This window comes from Uloborus diversus, chromosome 8 (genome assembly GCF_026930045.1).
Source record: "Uloborus diversus isolate 005 chromosome 8, Udiv.v.3.1, whole genome shotgun sequence".
In the NCBI taxonomy this organism is placed as follows: Eukaryota; Metazoa; Arthropoda; class Arachnida; order Araneae; family Uloboridae; genus Uloborus; species Uloborus diversus.
Genome location: NC_072738.1, coordinates 142060505 through 142080987, shown reverse-complemented (window position 1 = coordinate 142080987; position 20483 = coordinate 142060505). Strand labels below are relative to the sequence as shown.

Genomic DNA, 20483 nt, shown 5'->3' with positions numbered 1-20483 from the left:
TAAAAATCAAGTATCATTGTCATAAAATTTTTCCTGAATTGCTATAAGTCGCATAAATGCAGATTTCTCACTGTTGGGAAAAATATTTTTAGCTCCCAGTTTAAAGATTAACTGAGCGTATTTATGAAGTGTTTTGGTTTCTGCTCGACAACGGCCTGTCCAGTCCACTAAAGCGTCCAAAGGGTTCAAATCATTCTAAGGGCTACTCAGTTTTGCAAGAATTACGGACGAGTCAAGCTCTTGATACTTACTAGCAATTCTGTCTTAGCTCTGGCCATGTTTGTAATACTGCTTTTGGAGCTTTCCTGGAAACGGAGGAAGGTGCCAAGCTATTGTGTTTTACCTCCTAAGTTTACTCTTAAGCCTGACTGGCTTTAAACGAGAAGATTTCTGAATTTTTTTCAGGAGGCTTCCAGGATAATTTCTGGACGGTTTCCGAATTTTAGCGGAAAACGTTCCTTCTTTTTTGCAAGAGATGTTACTGGCAGAAATTGGGCACATCAGCTGTCCATTATATTCCAGGAACGTTTCTGAACCGTTTTTACAGTGTGGAGTGTTTCATTGTCAATTTTTCGTACTGATACACATATACGACCTTTCATTTCCTGCAATGTTGTAGGTAATTGTTGGTGTATAAACTCTGTTTTTGATGAAATCTCATTGAAAAACATATGACATGGGGTTAAGTTTGGGGATCTGGCTGGCCAACGCATTAGGCGTAAAAATCATCATAATCACCTGCACGGCCAATCCACTTTTTCGGAACGTCAGTGGCCCAGAGAAGTTGAAGAGTTTGGGGTTAACAACAACTCTTAAAGGTTTGAGTTTTAACATTGTTTCCAATCCTAATTCAGTAGTTAATACACGTTTAAGGACAGTTGTGGCCACAAAAACCCTTCCGGAAGGAAATTTTGGCTGCTCTAGTGCGGAACGTGCACGTTTAAGTAGTTACGTACGTTAAAAAAAACTTTGACAGTTTATTTTTAAGTACAATTTATAATGGTAAGTGTAATAGTTTATGAAATACTAGCAAAAATACCCGGCGTTGCCTGGGTCAGTAATAATAGTGAGAAACAATCGCTAATTTCTTTTGTTTTCTGTTTTAACTGGAGGATTTTAAAACACACCGCTTTGACGTGATTAAAAATTGAGCTTCTTCCTTACCCATAAAAGTAAAACAGCAATAAGTCTAAAGAACGAACGACTATTCATTTAGAAACGAAAGCGCAAATTGTAACATATAAAAATTTGAAGCATTTCCAAAATATATTTAACAAAACCAAAGATCACTAAAAAAAAAAAAAACCCGTGCGCTTTATTTAATTAAATAGTACACTCACACGCACAAAGAAAAAGGAAAAAAATAGCTCTCTTCTATGTTTCCCTATGTGTGCAAAAAAGGAGTTTCCAAATGTTAAATGACTTTAGACTCATGTTTGCTCCGGAGAAGCCTTGATTCAAAATTTTCGTTATGATTACTTTTAATATTGCTGTTGTAAGGCAACGAATTTTCGAAACAATGGGTTTAATCTTTAATCATTTGATGTGGAAATTACATGACATTTACTGTTTTCGATCACGACGTTTTTAAACTAAGTTTTTTAGCAATAAATTATAGCGTAAGTTATTACCTGATAATGTAGCAATCTATGTGGAAAAAATAAGTAAAATCCGTCCAGTAGTTTTGAAGTTTACCCCGGACATCCGGACAGAAGTAGCCCTTTATGTATAAAGATACATTTTTAGAACCGGGATATTATTTTATGTTAGCCCTGTATAGTCCTGAAATCCGATCATCAGCTAAATGTATAGAAAACTTGTGGCGATCTCTAATAGCGAAACAATATCCGCAAATAGAAGTAGCCTATCATTGATTGACGAATTCTCCAAATTGAGAAAGAAAAATAAATGCGGTCAAAATAGAGAGTGAAAAATATTTCATTATTTTTAATCATAACATTTCTTGGGAATTGTTTCTCGATTTTTTTTTCACATTCCCGAACAAAAAATAATTTCAAATCACTTGAAAGAAAATACATTCCTTTATATTCCATTCAAAGAAAGCAATGGTACGTTATGAATCGTTACAATAGGTAATAGCAACGTTTGTAAGCAATATTCGTAGGCAAAAAAAATGTGTGCTTCATTTTGTAATGTGTAGGAATAGCAAGAACGCGCAAGCGGTAAAGTTTTAACTACTCGCGCTGCTTCACTGATCCTAACTACAACAATATGAAGTGTTCTGTTTCCACTTCCAGTTCTTCCGCCATTTCTCCGTTGCACAACTGAGGCAGTGAGAAGCAAAGGGATGTAAGTGGACTGTTGAAAATTTCGAGTAAATCGCGTTTAAAGTTCAGATCCTAGGTAGGCCTTCATTAAAAACAAAATCTAAATCATGTTATACAGCAGCATCTACTTAGGATACTAGTACACTGTAAAAACGATTCAGAAACGTTCCTGGAAAATAATAGGCAGCTGATGTGCCCATTTTCTTCCAGTAACATATCTTGCAAAGTCCAGGTACGTTTTCCGCTAAAATTCAGTAACCTTCCTGACACTATCCTGGAATCTTCCTGAAAAATTCAGAAATCGCCCCGTTAAAAGCCAGTCGTGTCTCTGAAAAATTAAATAACTTAGTAAACTTAAGAAAGAATAATATAATTGCTCGGCATCTTCCCGATTTATCAAGGGAGTTCCAAGAGCATTATTGCAAGCATAGCCAAAGCTAAGCCAGAATTGCAAACAAGTAACGGTAATTTCAACGTAGTCCATGCTTATTTGCTCCCTTTGGGAACTTATTTAGCATGGGCGAGCCGTGATTTTCCTGAAGACGACTCACTTTATAAATACGCTCAGTTAATATTTAAACTGGGAGCTAAAAATATTTTTCATAACAGTAAAAAGTATTCATTCGTGCAACTTGTAGCAATTCAGGAAACTTTTTGACAATGGTACTTGATTTTTCCAGGAAGTGGATAAAAACCATTAAATTCCCGAAACGTAACACGGAAATACCCAGTAACATTTCGGAATTTTTTACAGTGTACTATCTCTTGCCCTAAAACAAAGGAGAGGTCCACCTCTCATTTGTACTGGTTATCCCCAAATTTTTAATTTTCTCACTTACACCCCTTTGCTTCTCACTGCCTCAACTTTAGAGCTGCACACATTTTGCTAATTGTCTTACCTCTGTATCTTCTAGTGGCTCGGGCTCCTCTTCGTCCGAACCGAGGTCGGTGTCAGATTCGTCTACAGCGTCAATCTTATCGTCTGCACCCCCACCCGGGTCGTTTTCATCCCCGGACAGGGGGCTGCTCACAGACGACGTCTTTGTGCGCTCGGGAGTCATTGGTTGACTCGAGTCGTCTCGAGAGGTCGAACCTTTTGAAGCGCGGTCTGGAGCTAATGGAAAAAAAAATCATGAGAATGCAGCCCATGAAAAATGTACTGAAAGCTAACTGAAATAATTTATCAAAAACCCTTAACTTCAACTGCGAAATATAAATAATTAAACTTATTGGACCCTTTCATGTCCTATTGTTTCACATTATGGAAACACTAATCCATCGACTTGAAGCTAATTTTGACTAATGATGAAGTTAAGTCTGATAAAATATGTTCCTGATTTAAATATAACTTCATTCGAGGTTTGTAAGTCATGATCCTCTCAAGACCAAAAAGAATAAGCCAACTAGAAGTCCTCTCAAGACTGATGAAAACATGCCGATCATAACATCAAAGCTGAGATAGGAGTCCCATACAATTAGGATTGAGATCAAGATTCATTAGAGCAGACCTATACGAATTCATTAGCGCTCTGAAGAAGCCAGACATGTCGTGCAAAATGTCTGCCTGAAACATTCTGGATGAACCACGGGTTGCAAGCCCAGAGTTGCCAACCTTGGGGAAACAATTTGCGGAGCATCTGCGGTGATTTTGAGGAGCATTTTGAAATTTTGCGCAGCAGTTAGGTATTTTGCATAAAATTCAATAAAGAAAAACTAAAACCACGTGTCTAAAATTGTTTTTGAGCTTTGATAATCATTTTAAGCACTAGGATAAAAATAAAAACAGCTTTAAACACTATGTCATGCTTGAAAACCCTCGGCCGGGAAATGCGGAGCAAGACAACTTTTTTTGCGTAGCTGCGGAGTTTCGCTATTTTTGCGGAGCAACTCTGCAAGATGCGGAGCAGTTGGCAACGAAACCCTGCAAGTAGTTTTAATGTTCACGCCGGAAGTGAAAGCAGAAGTTTTTAAATTTTCCTAATTTCGTAGGAGCGAAAAAAGAGGTCGAATTTGTTCAAGTATAAGCCTATATTCAGCAGATTATTTGACACTAGGTCAAACTAAATCCCTGAATCGTAGAATAAGTAGTGACACATCTGCCATCTTGGGGCTAAACGATGCTTTCTTCTCATGTCTGCTATGGTGAAGTAGCGTGTTTTGCTTCTTGATTGTAGTTTCTTATTAACTCGATGTTAATTGACAATCAAGAAGCACCACAAACAAGAAGCAGAACAGACTACTTCATTATAGCAGATGTGGGAAGAAAGCGGCATTTAGCTCCAAGATGGCGGACGTGTCGCTACTTAAACTACGATCTAGGGATTTAGATCTATTGAGAAGAGATAGAATGGAGGGAGTGAAGACTTTCATTCGTGAAGGAAAGACTCCAAATCACGAAATAGATTTTGAAGAAAAGCAGTGGAAGAAATCACGTTTCCTTCGTTAGTTTCACGCAAAACGTGTGAACCATTCGTCGTTGTGGAATCAAGTGACTTGAGCTCTTTGTCCAAGCTTTTGCTCAGCCAATGATTGGACTAGCTCCCTCCATGTACTAATACCTGCTCTAAGTTTGGATCAGACACTTGAACTGCATATTAAAGACTATTTTTGATTGAAGAAGGTTCCTACCGAAGATCTGGCTGTTTGACTAAGGGTCTAATCACCTGGTGAATAGGGGCGTTGGGGTGCTTCAATTACGATTTCGATGGTTTTCGTTAACTTCTACAGAAACTACGTACATAAGTGGAACGGTTGATAGCGGACAAGAAAAATTGCGAGCTTAGAACAATATTATAAGATAATGTCCCGCTTCTGATAGTTTTATTCTATTTCAGAAGGAATCTACCTCTTACATTGATTGGTCTTTACAAGTGTGTTATTTTTTTAAGTTTTGCATTGCAAGAGAATGAAGTCATGAAATGGGGGGCAAAAGCAATTTAAGCAACAGCGAAACTATTGAAACTAGTTCATAACTTTTTTAAGAAAGTTCCGATTTTGACCGCATTAGAATCAATATTAAGATGTCTGTGTATTGTAATTTCTGTCTGGTTAAATTATGTTGCTTGTTAAGAAATCGTCTCCTTAATTAGTTTAATATTATGTCAAATACACAAGTTTGAAATTCTACTTTTGATTTTTTTGGTTAGTACTTTTATAATTAGGAACATTTTGTTGCCTTTTTAATTGAAAAACAAATATGCTGAAACTTAAAATATTCCGGTTTAAACCAAATACTAGTTATGATTTATTGGAACATGGTGCCTTACAGTTAGAAAAAAAAATGTTATCGTAACTAAATTGCGTTACGTCTCTTCGGGATGATTTTGACTTGTAATCCTCTATTAAAGAGGAAAAACTCTTACAATTAATCTAATGCAAAATATATTGTTCTATTGAAACAAAACATTGAAATAGCTAGAAGAATTGCTGTTTCCGAAAAACTCGCTATAGTTAGGGCAAACTTAACCTGAAAGTGCCGTAATGTTGAGATCAGAGGATGCGAAGCCTTTAGATTGATGCCAGGTTAAGTTTGACCCAACTATAGAAATCTAATGCAGTTAAAAAGGGTATATGCAAGCATTCGAAGTGCTTCAAGAAGAGATCAAAGTAAAGAAACAGCTTACCTCTTGGAAAGTGCTTCTTTTTATTTTTTATAATGATTTTCCTCGTCAGTTGCGTCGGGGATGGCAGCAGTTGACCTGGATTTAGCTGAAAGAGTGAAAAGTATGGAAAATTGCCCTCTCAAATAAGATAGCAAAACTTTGAGAATGTATACTATTTAGGTAGGCGAACACCCTAAATATTTTTTTCTTCATTATTCATTGCACCTCTCTAAAACTTCATACGATTATTAAATATAACATAAATACACATCTTGACTACTTATTTGCTGAAATGTTTTTTTTAATTTAAAAAAAGCCATATTTTTAGCAAAAAACTTCAATTTTCTTAACGCTTCCAGTGTATTCACTTTTTCATAATTCTCTAAACTTTTTGTGTCTACCTCTTCGTTAGATACAGGAGAGTGATATGACCCTCCAATTTGAAAATAACTAATTAAAAACAGGTTTTATGGTTAAATATGTGAAAAACACCCCCGAAAAGCGTGCGTTTTCCCCCTCAGTTTATTAATCATTATTTCAAAACTACATATCGCACATGCATTAACTTTTCGAGGTTTATATCACAGTTATATGTTTAATTGCTAATTTTGCAAAGTTTCAAATCTTTAGAGTGAGTATTTTTTTCGCTAGAGTTGTTGGTGTAAATAAAAACTTTAAAAACGTGGTTATGAGAAAACCAAGAAAGAAAAATTAAATTTCGGTCACTAGCAGTGCATTTGATTTTAGTAAATTTCTTCTAGTTTTCTCAGAAATTCATCGATTTAAAAAACAATTGCGTATTTAGAAGAGCACTGGGGCTCTCTATACGTCTCAAAATCGGTATTTTTTTGAAAATTAGGTCGTTTGCCTACCTTAAAAAATACATGCATGCGTTTATTCTTCAAAAGAAACAGGAAAATTATCACATGCAAAATCATCGTATTTAATGCTAAGATGAAGTTCGGAAGTACTGGAGATGCTATTTACAAAGAAGTGAAGAAAAATATCTTAGCAAAAACAACCCTGTTGTAAAAATTTCCTCGCAAAGAAAACCTTTAACTCTTAAAAGAAAGCCTTCATCCTAAACCCAAAAACTGTCAGCCTTAAAAAGTCATAATATCTAGTTTGCCCGCCAAGTATCTGCCAAACTATCATCCACCCCGTTCTCCTCTTTCTTCACACCTACTTCCGTTAGAACCTCCTCCCACCTTCAACTAATCAGAAATATGGATAAATCCTTTAAATTGTTTATCTTGTTTGGCGGGAAGCTTTTCTAAGTGAGGTGGTTGCTTGATGAGCAAAAAGGTATTTGATGAGCAAAACGTTATGCAATATTGTTGACAGTGGCGGCGGGAGAGCAAAAGTAGACGTCGGCGATGCAGTCTTGCGAGGCCCTTTTAATCATAAAATATTCTCAGACAAATAATTGAATTCATGAAATTGATTTTTACTTCCTTTTACAAAAAAGGAAGTATTGTATTCGCGAAAAATCCCCCCCCCCCCAAAATCAGCCTTAATTTCCATTTTGCTCACCCCCGAATGAATGCCGAGTTCTTTTTTTTTTTTTTTTTTCGATCCGACCACACGTGGATATATGCCTAGGAACGTACAGACACCTGAAATATCCATTTTGACGACCCCCGAGTTAATTACAACGAATTTTCTCGTGACGTCCGCATGTACGTATGTATGTGTGTATGTATCTCGCATAACTCAAAAACGGTGTGTCCTAGAAAGTTGAAATTTGATACGTAGACTCCTAGTGGGGTCTAGTTGTGCACCTTCTCTTTTGATTGCATTCGGATGTTCCTAAGGGGATCTTTTACGCCTTTTGGAGAGGAAATCATTGTTAATTTCAATGCTAACTCAAGTGGCATTATAATTTGGCAAACACTTGGCAATATATCACCAAGCTTTTGTCCGCCAAGTTTTGTCGCCAACTTGGCGAACAATTTGGCGATTTTTTTTTATTTTTTTAGTTCTTAAATCTGGTTTTAATTCGGCCAGTGTTGATGATATTTAAAGAGTTAACCACTGAATCACATTTAAAATGCCAATAATAAGAAAATAAATTTGTGTGAAACTTTTTTTTTTGCTTCGGTTCGCAAGAAATTAGGGGTGAAAATATTCAGTGTTCCCTGCTTACTCCAAGGCGCTATAATCATTAAATTGGCGTAAAAGGAAGTCATGTGATGCACACATCAGCTCGTTGTACTAACTATTGGCACTTAGGGTTCCCAATTCACTTAATTGCTAGGACAAAAATATTTTGTGATTAGTAGCGCAGTCAAAAAGGTTTTTTTAGTGGGGGGGGGACATTGACGGAGAAAAAATTACCTGATAGAAAGGGGGGTCCGAGGGTTCTCCACCGGAAAAAAATTGAAATTTATAGTTTAAAAATGCCATTTTATTCTTTCTTTGCTGATGTTAAGGGAAAAAAGGTATAGGGGTCTTGGTGGAAATTTCTAGAAATTGAAGCCTTAAAAACGCAATTATAGGCCATATTTATTGACTTTAGGGTCAGAGATTGCCCCAGATCGATTCTTAAAAAAAATAAATAAATAAATAAAGGTCAAAATCAATCTCCTACAAATTCTCGAAATTGAAGTTTCAAAAACAGAATTTTAGACAAACTTTGAAGATTTTACGGGAAGGAAGGGAGCTTTTCCCTCGAAAAATTTTGAAAATTATGGTACTAAAAACTTCAGCAATATTTTATATTCAGGAGCCATTCCATTTAAACTTTTTGTCAATGTAGTTTAAAAAGCTTAATTGCTTATGATATAAAAGAAAGGCGATATGGGGACCATTGCCCGAATATTTTCTGAAATTCAAGCCTTAAAAATGCGATTGTAGGACCAATTTTTGGTAATATTAGGCTTGGTAATTTTTGAAATTCAAGCTAAAAAAAACCGCAATTTTAAACGATTTTCGATGTTGTTGAGTATTTGGGGGCTTTAAGCTGGAAATATCGCGAAATTTAAGACCTGGAAATAAAATTTCAGTTGCTCCATAATGCTCTCGGTGTGTGTGTGTGTGTGTGTGTGTGTGTGTGTGGAGGGGGGGGGGGGGAGTTCGGAGGAGCAGCATTTTTAATATTTTCTTACTTTTAGATGAACTTAGGAAACAAGAGAAAAAAGAAAAGAACTGAAAAGAAGAGCAAAAAGAAGGGGGAGAGTTAGCTGATCAATAAGCTGTTGCCATTGAATATTTTTAACTCATGCCCCAACAGAATTGGGCCAAACATTTGCTAAGGCTGGGCTCTGTGCAGTCTCCCCTGCATACCCTATTCTGATTACTTTTGCGTTTGTTGTATTTAATAAGAGCTTCAATCAAAAGCATGGAAATATCTTAAAACTTCAGAATTTACTTCTGAGAATTTTGCGAGGCCCTATGTGCGCGAGGCCGTCGGCAGTTGCCGACGTCGCCGACGCCTAGCGCCGCCACTGATTGTTGATGACAAATGTTTTGGATTTCAATTTCAAAACAGTTCCGGGAGAGAACTCCAAACCTTCATTCTTGACATTAACATTGTCAAAGATCGTCTAGAATTGTCTTTTTTGAGCTTCAGTATCGAAAAATTACCAGTGATGAGTCTGTCAAGGGAGGGGAAATCGCCCATATCACTCCCCCCCCCCACCCTTTCCGTGCCAGTGAAAAGTACATCCGTAACATATATTCAAAAGTCTCCCAGAAGGACATAGTAGAAGTTGTTCAAATGGTATTAACTTTTAAATTAATTCGAAAAACTAAATTCATCATTCATGGAAGTAAAGCATGCAGTAACGCATTGGGATAGAGAGAGGGAAAAAAAATGTGACTGAATTTGTTTTAGTTTTTAGTGAAACGAGTGCAAAGGTCAAAAGGAGGTCTGCTTTCATTGATTTTTCTCTGTACAGCTTGACTTAGATCACCTGCCTACGGACTACACTAATGCCTACTGACATGTAGTCAGTAGACACATGCCTACTGAAACCTGCCTACTACTGATATATTTTGCCCCCCAACAGAGGAGAGTTTCTTCTCCCATTTGCATTAGCTATCTCCAAATTTCTGAATTTGGCACTCACACCCCTTTGCTTTAGGTGTTTCGATGCAGACTTCCTAATTTCATCAGTTCATGATCCCACTTAATTCTTATAGACCGTGACAATCGCTGAAACTCATGGTAACAAAGAGGGCGCTGCAGGGGCCCATATTTCCATTACGTTGTCATTGATTGGTGGATGCAGGGATTCCTATCAGCGCCTCTTGCGGTTAAAATGGGCGACGTCCAATAAAAAATAAACAAACTTTGAAACGTTGATGTTGATTGGTGGATGCATGAGCGCGTCATAGTTGCATCGGTTTAATACAGAAAATCCAGAAATCGTCAACGTCGGTTAAGCGTCAGCGCCATCTAGTGGGGCCATGATCAGTTGTTAGTTTTTTCTCGATAAACGAAACCGGAAACTGACTGAGAAACATATGTATACAATGTCTATGACCTTTTATGCAATCAGAACTCAAACTTGCTATTTTATTTATTAGAGTGACCTATAGAGTTTTTACGGTCATCCTGTACATTAATATGTCCACCAGCCGTCAAATACAGGCCGTTCTAATAGAAGGGGCTACTGCCTACACCGTTCGAATGTGAGGGGAGAAGAGGGAAAAAAGGAACCTTCAACACACACAAGAAAACTTTCATAATGATGTTTCATTAGATACATTTAAACCTTTCACAAATTTATTGAAAAATATAAGCTATGGGCTTGCGGAGTAATTTGATTATAGTAAATTTAACGTCTTCTCTTTATAGTTTCTAAAACATAATCTCTGTTTGTTGAATTTAGTTACTTTCTTTAAACAATAAGATAACAAAATTTAATTTTCATCCATTGGCTTTTATTTTTGATTAAATTTAAGATTGTTTGATTTAAAAAAAAAATCCTCTAAAAATTGAATGCTGCTTTTTTGGTAAATAAAACTCTAGAAATTGCAATAAAATTTTACTGTCAGATGGCTTAAAACGTCAAATATGATCATAATACTTTTTCAATTGGTCATGAATGATTCAGTTTCTGATGATAAAATCGGATTACAGCCACGGTTTCAGTGGAACGATGGGCAGAGATGTTCTTCGAAAAAAGGATTTGGTGCATATTAACCTGAAGAATTTGTTTTCAAACATGAAAGAAATACAGCTATTACGTGAATTATAGCTCTTTTGGGAATGCCATTAATGCTTCATAAAAAAATCCAAACTGATTACTTGATGCGTTCCGAAAGGCTCGGTGATAATCATGTCTCCAAATATTTTTCTGCAGTACATGGCCATTTTTGCTTGCTGCTTTGTCCTGAAAGTACAAAGAGTAATTTCGTGTTAGCAAAAAGAAATAAATATTGAGCCCGAATTATGCACGTAAGATTGGCAGCAAAGATTTTTTCGTTCTTTATACCGAAACATATTCACTGAAAAAAAAAAAAAAAACAATCTGCAAAAATTGCTTTGGAGTCATTCCAAGCAAAACGGACATTTTGTCTCGCACGTGATAACTCATGTCCTCATATATATAATGGCCGATGATCGAGTAACGCTCCTGTGGTCATCAACAATGAAACTCGCGCCACGGCATGATATCTTGAGTATATGTTTTGGTAATGTTTGACATGCAGGGAAATGCTTTATTTTGACAGGGCTGAACTGGATCCGGTAAGTTCACTGTTTTACTGGTAAGACTCATTTCAGGAGAATGAAGAAACGAAAAAGCGGTCAATAATGAACGCTATCTATTGTAGTTCAGGGTTAATCCGCTGAAGTTAGGGTTAAAATTTCAACTATCAAAATATCATCAATCAGGCAATTACTTCGTTCAAATGTTCGGCCATTTTCTAGTTAATGAAGAATGTTTGACAGACGGGTGAGATCGAAGCCGGTATTGAGATGCAAAATATGAAATCTACTGCAGTTTAGGGTTAATCAGCATGAGTTTGGGTTACAATTTTAACTATCAAAAGATCATCAAACAGGCGATCTTTATTGCAGTATTCACTCCAATAAAGATCACAATCGCACATACATCTTCCTTAGAAAACAGTGTTATTTGAAAGAGAATAACTGTAATAACAATTCTTCGCTCTAGCTGTTAACTGTTTTGCTGGAGAGGAAAATCTAAAGGCATATTTTATAAAAAGTCTTCAAGTAACATCCGTACATAAGCAAATAAGTAAAATTTTTGCATCTAGAAGTTAATGGAATTTAAATGGATCTCGAAATGGAGAAGCCATTAATGGATTTTAACGATTCAGTAGCGTGAAAATGTTTCACTGTAATCGAATTTATTTGAATGGAGAATAATTTTCGCAGCTCTTTCTCTCATAGGAAGGAAGAAGTAAGAATTATAATTAATCAAGGTATGTTTTTTTATGCTGTTGCTTTTACCTCCGTCTAAACTGAGCCTGGGAGCACCTTTATGAAGGGTATCGATTAAAATATGGATTTGCCAAGTGTTTTTGAGCAGTGAATTTTATCGATACCTCTGCTTACAATCATCACATTGTTAACTGCATTGGTTTAATTTAAAATTTGCAATTTTTATGTTTATCACTTTTTAATACATCTACACCATGCGGGCGGTGGTTCGAAAAAAAAAAAGGATTTTTTTTTTTAAACTTCGGAATCGCGTAACCTCTCAAAAGTTGTAGTTTGACATCCTCAATTGAAGATAAATATAAAATAATTTTGAATTGACATCTTCAGTTCGCGCACGAGGCTGAAAGTTTGAAAAAGTATGCTAAATATTGAATTTTTCAAAATAATTTTTTTTCTAATAAGTACAGTGCAATAACCATAAATTATCCGTATATAGCGTAGTTTGAACCTAAAAAAATGCTTTATAGCTTTTGCATAGCATCTTTAATTCACGCATACGGTTTGAATTGGGGAAAAATCGCCTAACGTTTGAAATTCACGTATGCGCGACTAAAGATGTTGTGTAAAAGCTATAAAATATTTTTTTATATTCAAACTACGCAATATACTGATAATTAATGATTGTTGCACTACGAAAATTAAAAATATTTTTTTTATTTTAAATTTAATTCTTAACATATTTTTTCAAACTCAATTGTTGATTCAGAAATATTTTTCCTCCCCAATTTGGTTTATCAAACTACAACTTTTGAGAGATAACGCAATTCCGAAATCAAAATATCGATTTTTTTTAACCACCATAGTGTATGGCCAGAATTATAAATATAAATTAATGCCATATTATAAGCATGCTTAATATCATTTTTTAAAATCTTAATTAAATTTGTGGGGGCATCTTAAATAAATATAAATAATACGAAAAGTTTACTCACTGATGATCTAAAATACGGCATGTGTGCAACATTCGATATTTCCAATATTTTTAAAAGTTTTTTCACAACGTGAAATTATTTTCGAGCGTGAGGATCATTGGAGCGAGTGCAATACTCTGGTTTTGCATCGAAAAACAAGTTGTAAAACAAGCCCCTAAAAAAATAGAGCGTTTCTTTATGATTTTTTTAACATCTTAGAGGAAATACCATAATGAGTCTCCCAACTTGCTAGAAATGGTAATAATTTATTCTTTTGAACTTTTTACCTCTCTGGCGCTATAGAGAAACGTTAATGATTGATGTAATGCTACCTTCTCCTCCAAATAACAAAAATGGCAGTGAAAATGTCGAAAACTGAAAATAAATAAATAAATAAATAAATAAATAAAAATAAATGAAGGACACCATTCCAAGGAGGGGGGAGGATGATGGACGAAAACGGTACTCATATTTGGATTCGGGGGTTATTTTACAAAAGCATGTGCAAGAATGGTGTCAGAAGCATTGTGAAGGTTTCTTTTTTTTTCTTCCTTCGCTGCGCATTATAATAGAAGAAGCTATCATGTATATTTTTTGCAGTTTCATTTTGTAAAATTACGAAACCATATCTTTTTTTTTTTTTTTTTTACAGTTACAAAAAAAGAAAAGATAACTAATTTGAATTCTGAAATTTTGAATTCAAATTATGTTTTTCGCAATCACGAGTTGGAGTTATTGTTTCTAGAAACGGCTCCTGTCCCCCCCCCCCCAAGTCCGCTCCTTCTCCCAGGCAATTACGTGTGTATAGTTGTGTATGTGTATGTGTAGGCTTGTGTGTGTGCGTAGACTTACCTGTGTGTCAACGTATGCACGCCAACGTACATACGTTGGCGTGTTTGTATGTGTGTAAAGGCGCGCGTGTGGGTGTATGGTGTGTGAGGGTGTATGTGTATAAGCGTGTATGTGTGTGTATAAGCATGCGTGTGTAGGACATGGATGCCACCGACCTGGAGAAGGCGGATTCCGGGGGACAGTGCTCAGGACCGGAGGAGCCGCACCTGCACAGGGCGGGTGGAACCTGGTCCAAGTTGAAAAAAGGAACCACAACATCAAGGACAGTCAAATGAGAAACAATTAGCAATCAGTGATTGCTCAAAAAAAAAAAAAAAAAAAAAAAACCCACAATATTTAAATGCTTGTAAAAATATTTTTACATTTACCTTTTCTTTCATTTAACTAGGCGTTATTTTTACAATCAAGCTAATTATTAATAACTGTCTTTTGAAATTACTGTAGCATTGATACGTTATCAAAACGTATTCAGTTTCAAGAATAAAAGAAAAAAAAAAGCTCATTAACGTAAGTTTACATTAAACTAATTATAGCTAGCATTTCTGGCTTAACTTAGCAATCTAATTTTGGTTAAACACATATCGCTCCCCTCCTCTTCTACTCCCACCAGTTTTTAATTTTCTTGAAATTCTAGGTGCGAAGTGAAACGAAACATTAATTGTAGAGATAATCAAAACTGTCATATGTTCCACCGGAATTAAATGTCATTATGGAAGGAAGGAAGTCAACAATTAATATCATTTGAGGTTGGAAACGTTAATGCACTGCTACGAAGTTGGTAATTCACTTCCATGTTATGGGTTTCAGGTTTTTTGAAACTATGATTATGTTCGGATGATAATTAAAGAAAGTATTATATATCGAAAGAAAATCAATTTTGAAAAAGAGAGAATAAAAATGTATTTAACCGAACTTCAAAACAGTCATATACCAGAATACATTTTTTAGTGGACATATTGGCATAAAACTCTTTTATCCAACAAATAAAGAAAATAAATGAAAGAACAAACTTACGAGCAGTGGTTTTCAAAACTCAGAATCACGGGATAATCTGATGTCTTAAAAGCACAATCAGCTATCGCTTCAAGAACTTCCTAAATAACAACGAAAACAGAAATTAACTGAAATTTTCCGACATTAGTCTACCACGAAAGGTTATGCAAGTTTGAAAAATCTACTAACATAATCAGACCCTCCAAAAAATATTTTTGTAAAATTTAACCGGTACTATTCAATGTCAATAGGTTATATTAATTTAACGTCAAAATATGATTAAGTTGCTGAACAAAAATAGTGATTTAATGTCACAAGAAAATGCATACAAAAAAGGTGGATCTTTTCCTGAATTTGGGATATAGTTTCAGTTCTTCATGAAATAAAATGAAATGAAGAATAAAATTTAAAATTTTTCTGCGTAGGGAAGAGAATTATGAATGCAATGAGGACAAGTTCATTTAATGTATGGTTTGTAGCCCGGTCAAAATAGACCAAAAAAAAAAAAAAGCGAAAGTTCGGAAAAATTCCCATAAAGCTGAAAATTGGTACAGACCTTAAGAACATCATTATACATGAAATGTCAAAAGTCCTCATCGATCCGAGTGGAGCTAAAAATTTTATGCAAGGTCAAAGGTCAAAAAATCAATTTTTCATATATATCTGTTAAACGATATTTTTTAGCGAAAAAATGGAGGTTACAAAGTTTGAAAGGTATGCAATTGTGTACAAACAAGTGGGGATTCCAAGGATGGGTCATGGGGTCATACCTTCCACCCTAAAGCTACTAAATATAGGTTTAAAATGGCATTGGAGATATATTGAAAAAAAAAAAAAAAAAAAAAAACCTTAGACCCCTTATTTGTACTCTTATTTTGGTACTTTGACTATGAAATTAACACAAATATAGTTAAGGACAACACTAAAGTGAAGTGTCAGAAGTCCCCATCGATCCCGGTGGAGCTAAAAATTTTATTCAAGGTCAAAGGTCAAAAACCGATTTTTCGCAACTATCTCTTAAACGGTAAGTGTTATTGTAAAAAGTAGGGGATACAAAGATTGAAAATTAATAGATAATTAATAAATAATTAATAGATAATTGTGCACAAACGGGAGGGTATTCAGTGGATGGGTCAAGGGGGTCCATACCGCCCTCTCCCTAAAGCGATAAAATCAAGTCTAAAACTGCAGTTCAAGGACTCAAAAAATTCACCCTAAAATCCCAATTTTTGTCCAAATATTGTACTTTGACTATGAAATTACCATAGAAATAATTAGAGACATCATTATAAATGAAATTTCAAACGTTCCCTACGAATCCCAGTGGAGCTAAATGTTTTATTCAAGGTCGAAGCTCAGAAAATCAATTTTTCACAAATATCTCTTAAACGGTAAGTGTCTTAAAATAGAGGATACAAAGTTTGAAAACTATGCATTTATGTACATACGAGCGGAGATTTAGAGGCTGTGCCTTGGTGGTCTTACCCCCCAGCCCTCCCCCCCCCCGTAAGCGACAAAATTAAAGCTGCATTTTGATGACATATTTCGTTGACCTTAAACCCCCTATTTGTGCCCTAAAATTACTTTGATCCCTTTCTGATAACGAGTACTTCCGAAACCAGAAACTGGATCTGCCCTAGGTGTTAAAAAAGCCCAATATTTGTGCCCCCTCCCCCCAATAAATGATAACATTCATAAGGTATCGCAGTTTTTGAAACTTGGAAATAGTACTGAAGCTCCTTTTCTTTCTTTCGAGTGACCTCGCGAAACTACACTTGACCGCTATGCCTATCCCCTCTTACGATTCACCCCCCTTCAAATTGAAAAGATCAAATTACATTCAGGGGAGAGTGGATGCGCTTAGATTCCTTTGTATGAGCAAAGTCAGTCGCACAAGTGCTCCTATTAACAGGGAGTAATTCTTTGTTGTGTAAAGTCGGGTTTATTGATACTATTTTTGATATGAATACATACCCTTCACAAATAATTCTTCAAAGATGCCGCAAGATTGCTTCATTTGCAATAAATCTTTGACTGACGGTGAAATTGTTACTGTTGAACGCTGACTAAAATCTATAATTGATTCAAGTAGTGCAAGGAACGATGGGTTTGTTGAATACTTGAAAGACAAACAGTCGGTGGATCAGTTCATGTAGTGTCGCAAAATGTACACCCGAAAGTGGGCATTGCGGCAGCTAAAAGACAACAAGAGACAGAGGCCAGTACATCTCTGAGTAGTCCACCTCGTACTAGAGTCCTATCAGGTGAGACAACATTTTGTTTTAAAAACTGTTGCTTATTTTGTTATGATGAAGCAAATGAAGAGACTGAAAAGAAAAAACAGCAGAATATACGGCGTAGAATTTGTCAAGTTGCTACTCTTTCCTTTAAAGATAATATTCTAAAGATTGCACATAATCGTTCAGATGACGTAGCAAAAATTGTTATTGCACGCATACAATATGAATACGATTTAGTTGCTGCTGAAGCGGAGTACCATTCTAATTGCTACACTTCATTTCTAAAGCGTTCTGTAGGTCTTAAAGCAGGTCGTCCTGAAAATCCCGCTGTTACTATGGCGATGACAGAAATATTTGATTACATTGAAAATAATGATGATTGTCGGTTTTCACTGTAAGAACTAAAAAATATTTTTAAAACTGAAATCCCAGATGATAAAACAATCAAAAACAGATTAAAGTTAAGGTATGGCAATAGAATGATTATAACCGAGAAACGTGGAAGTTTAGCAATGATTTGTTTACACTCAGCACGATATACTGAACAAAGCTTGGTACGAAAATAAAATTAAAAAAAAAAAAAAACAGCAAAAGAGGAAAGATTTAGGGTACTTAAGACTGCGGCAGAAATTATTCAAGAAGATATTCAATCTGTCGTGTGCGACACTAACAATAATCCCCCGCCATGTCAAATGTTTGAAAATATTAATAGTGACATTCCGGAGTCATTGACTTATTTTTTGGAGGAAATTATCTTTAAAAAAAACGATCTAAATTGGAACATTTGAAATTAATATGTACTAGTGTCAGCCACTGTATTATGGCTGCTGTTCGTCCTAGATCTTTCATCTCGATATTACAATTGGGTCTCTCAGTTTTTTTTCATCGACGATTTGGATCTAAACGTTTGATACAAATTTTCTCGTCTTTTGGTTTAAGTGCTTCGTATAATGATACTATGGCGTATGAGGCGGCTACAGTGTTTAACCATCAGTCACATATTTTACCACCAGAAACCGGGACATTTATTCAATACGCAGCAGACAATGCTGGTATTAACGTACACACTTTAGATGGCCATAACACTCTACACATAATGGGCATAATCCAAATTATTACTCCTAGAAGTTCAGTTTTAGCAGAAGATCCTTTATCGCGAATGAAACAAATTATTTCAGCGAAAGATTTTGCAAAAAAAGCTCATGTGCCAACACAAGAGTACCACGATAATGATGTAGTAGGATATAGTAAAATAACTGCTCAGAATTTTGCTTATGAAAGTGATACAACTTCTTTCTTACTCCGGAAAATAGATTTGTTATGGTTGTATAGGAACTGGAATAATTTATCGCTATCAGGTTGGAACGGTTATATTGAAGGTTTAACAAAGAATAATATGGATTTTTCAATGTCTAGAATTTTGTTCTTACCATTTATTCACCAACCTGCAAATGACTACAATATTATATACACTACTTTACTTTGTGCTTTGGAGAATACAAAGCATTACTTAATACTTTTGATCAACCTTTGTATGCAAAGGCTAGAGAAATTGTTGCTGCTGCACCTGAAGAATATGATTAGGGATAATAGGTACTGAGAGGCATCTTATATTCGTTAAATAAGGGATAATGTTGCACTTGTTTCACCATTTTCACATAATTTGGACCAGAAAGAGTTGAACTTCATATAAAAACGTCTTTTCAACATATTGTATAATTTACAAATTAATATGCGCTTTTTATAATAACAGTTATGTTTTGAAATAATTGCAAAAAAAAAAAAAGCATTTTTTTGACCTTTGACCGTGCATAAAATGTTTATATTAAGTGGGATCGATGGGGATTTTTTATATTTCATTTATAATTGTGTATTTTGTGTCTCTGTCAATTTTCAGCTCTATGTGAATTTTTCCGATTTTTTAAGTTTTTCTTGTTTATTTTGACCTTTGACCTTCCATAAAATTTTTAGTTCAAGTGGAATCGATGGGAATTTTTCATATATCATTCACAATGATGCATTTAAAGTCTGTACCAATTTTCAGCACTGTATGAATGTTTTCAATTTAAAAAAAAAAAAAAAAAAAAATTGACCTTTGACCTTGCATAAAATTTTTAGCTCCACTCGGATCGATGAGGACTTTTGACATTTCACTTATAATGATGTTCTTAAGGTCTGTACCAATTTTCAGCTTTATGGTAATTTTTCCGAACTCGAATGTCTATTTTGACCGGGCTATTGACCAAATATGTGATTTGATCACAGCTGCCAATTTTAAATTAATTTGCTCTATGACATGCAGAAGGGCGAAGAAAGATCTTACTTTTAGCAATATATCCGATACGACGGTGTATCCATGCGTAATGATGGGTTCTTCATCCGAGTTCCTACCGTTCCAACAATCCAGCTCCACGCATCTGCACCCCGTAAGCAAGGTTTGCCTATACATCTCAACGGAAGACTTCCCGGTCAGCTGATGTCCTAAATTAGCGAAAAGGAAATGTAGAACTAATGAAGTTAAAAAGTCACCAGAAAGTCATTAACTGCTCTTAGGGCTTGCTGGTCGTGGTTCATTCCGGGAGTTTCTGGTTGACGTTTTTCCTGATGTGGTCCAATTCTACATGGATCTGATCCCAATCCGTATTGTATAGGGCAAGATTCCGATAGTTATACCTTTGCTTCTGATTGGCTGTGCTCTTGACAGGGCGTCTCATAATACTAAAACTCACAATTTCGTGCCTTTTACAATGAGAATTAAGATCAGATCCATATGCTGAGTGGTTTGAAAGTCACGTCCAAATGGCACGTGTGGACTTTTAAGTTATAAGGAGCAAGAACAGCACAAGAACAGGAGATGGGCACGCGATTGTAACGAACTTGAGGACGATAAGCTCTGACTTTCTGACATCACTCTGACCTAATAAAACGCAATTCCTGAACCTTAATTACCTAACTAATCTGAAGTTGTACCTCTGGAGTGAGAAATTCGTTCCATCAAAGCTGGATCTCAAGGTACGGCTGTCAAGTGTCCGGCAAATTCGTGGCCTGGAGCTTTGCGATTAATGTGGCACCGATGAGAAAATGCCGTGAGATCCACTTCCAATGGAACAAGTGCCTGGTATCATCAAGTAGCCAAGCAGTTTAGTTGTGGGAATTACGTTTGCCTCGAATGTAGCTAGTCG

The 20483-nt window shown here is 35.6% G+C and overlaps 1 protein-coding gene across 1 annotated transcript in view; it reads right to left on the bottom strand.

The window, feature by feature from the left end:
- Positions 1-20483, bottom strand: part of LOC129228134 (1-phosphatidylinositol 4,5-bisphosphate phosphodiesterase classes I and II-like) — a 478401-nt gene that overhangs the window by 58881 nt on the left and 399037 nt on the right. The window contains 5 exon segments of the mRNA XM_054862781.1: positions 3188-3402; positions 5912-5996; positions 11145-11229; positions 15083-15162; positions 19625-19782. Coding sequence (XP_054718756.1) covers positions 3188-3402; positions 5912-5996; positions 11145-11229; positions 15083-15162; positions 19625-19782 — 623 coding nt within the window.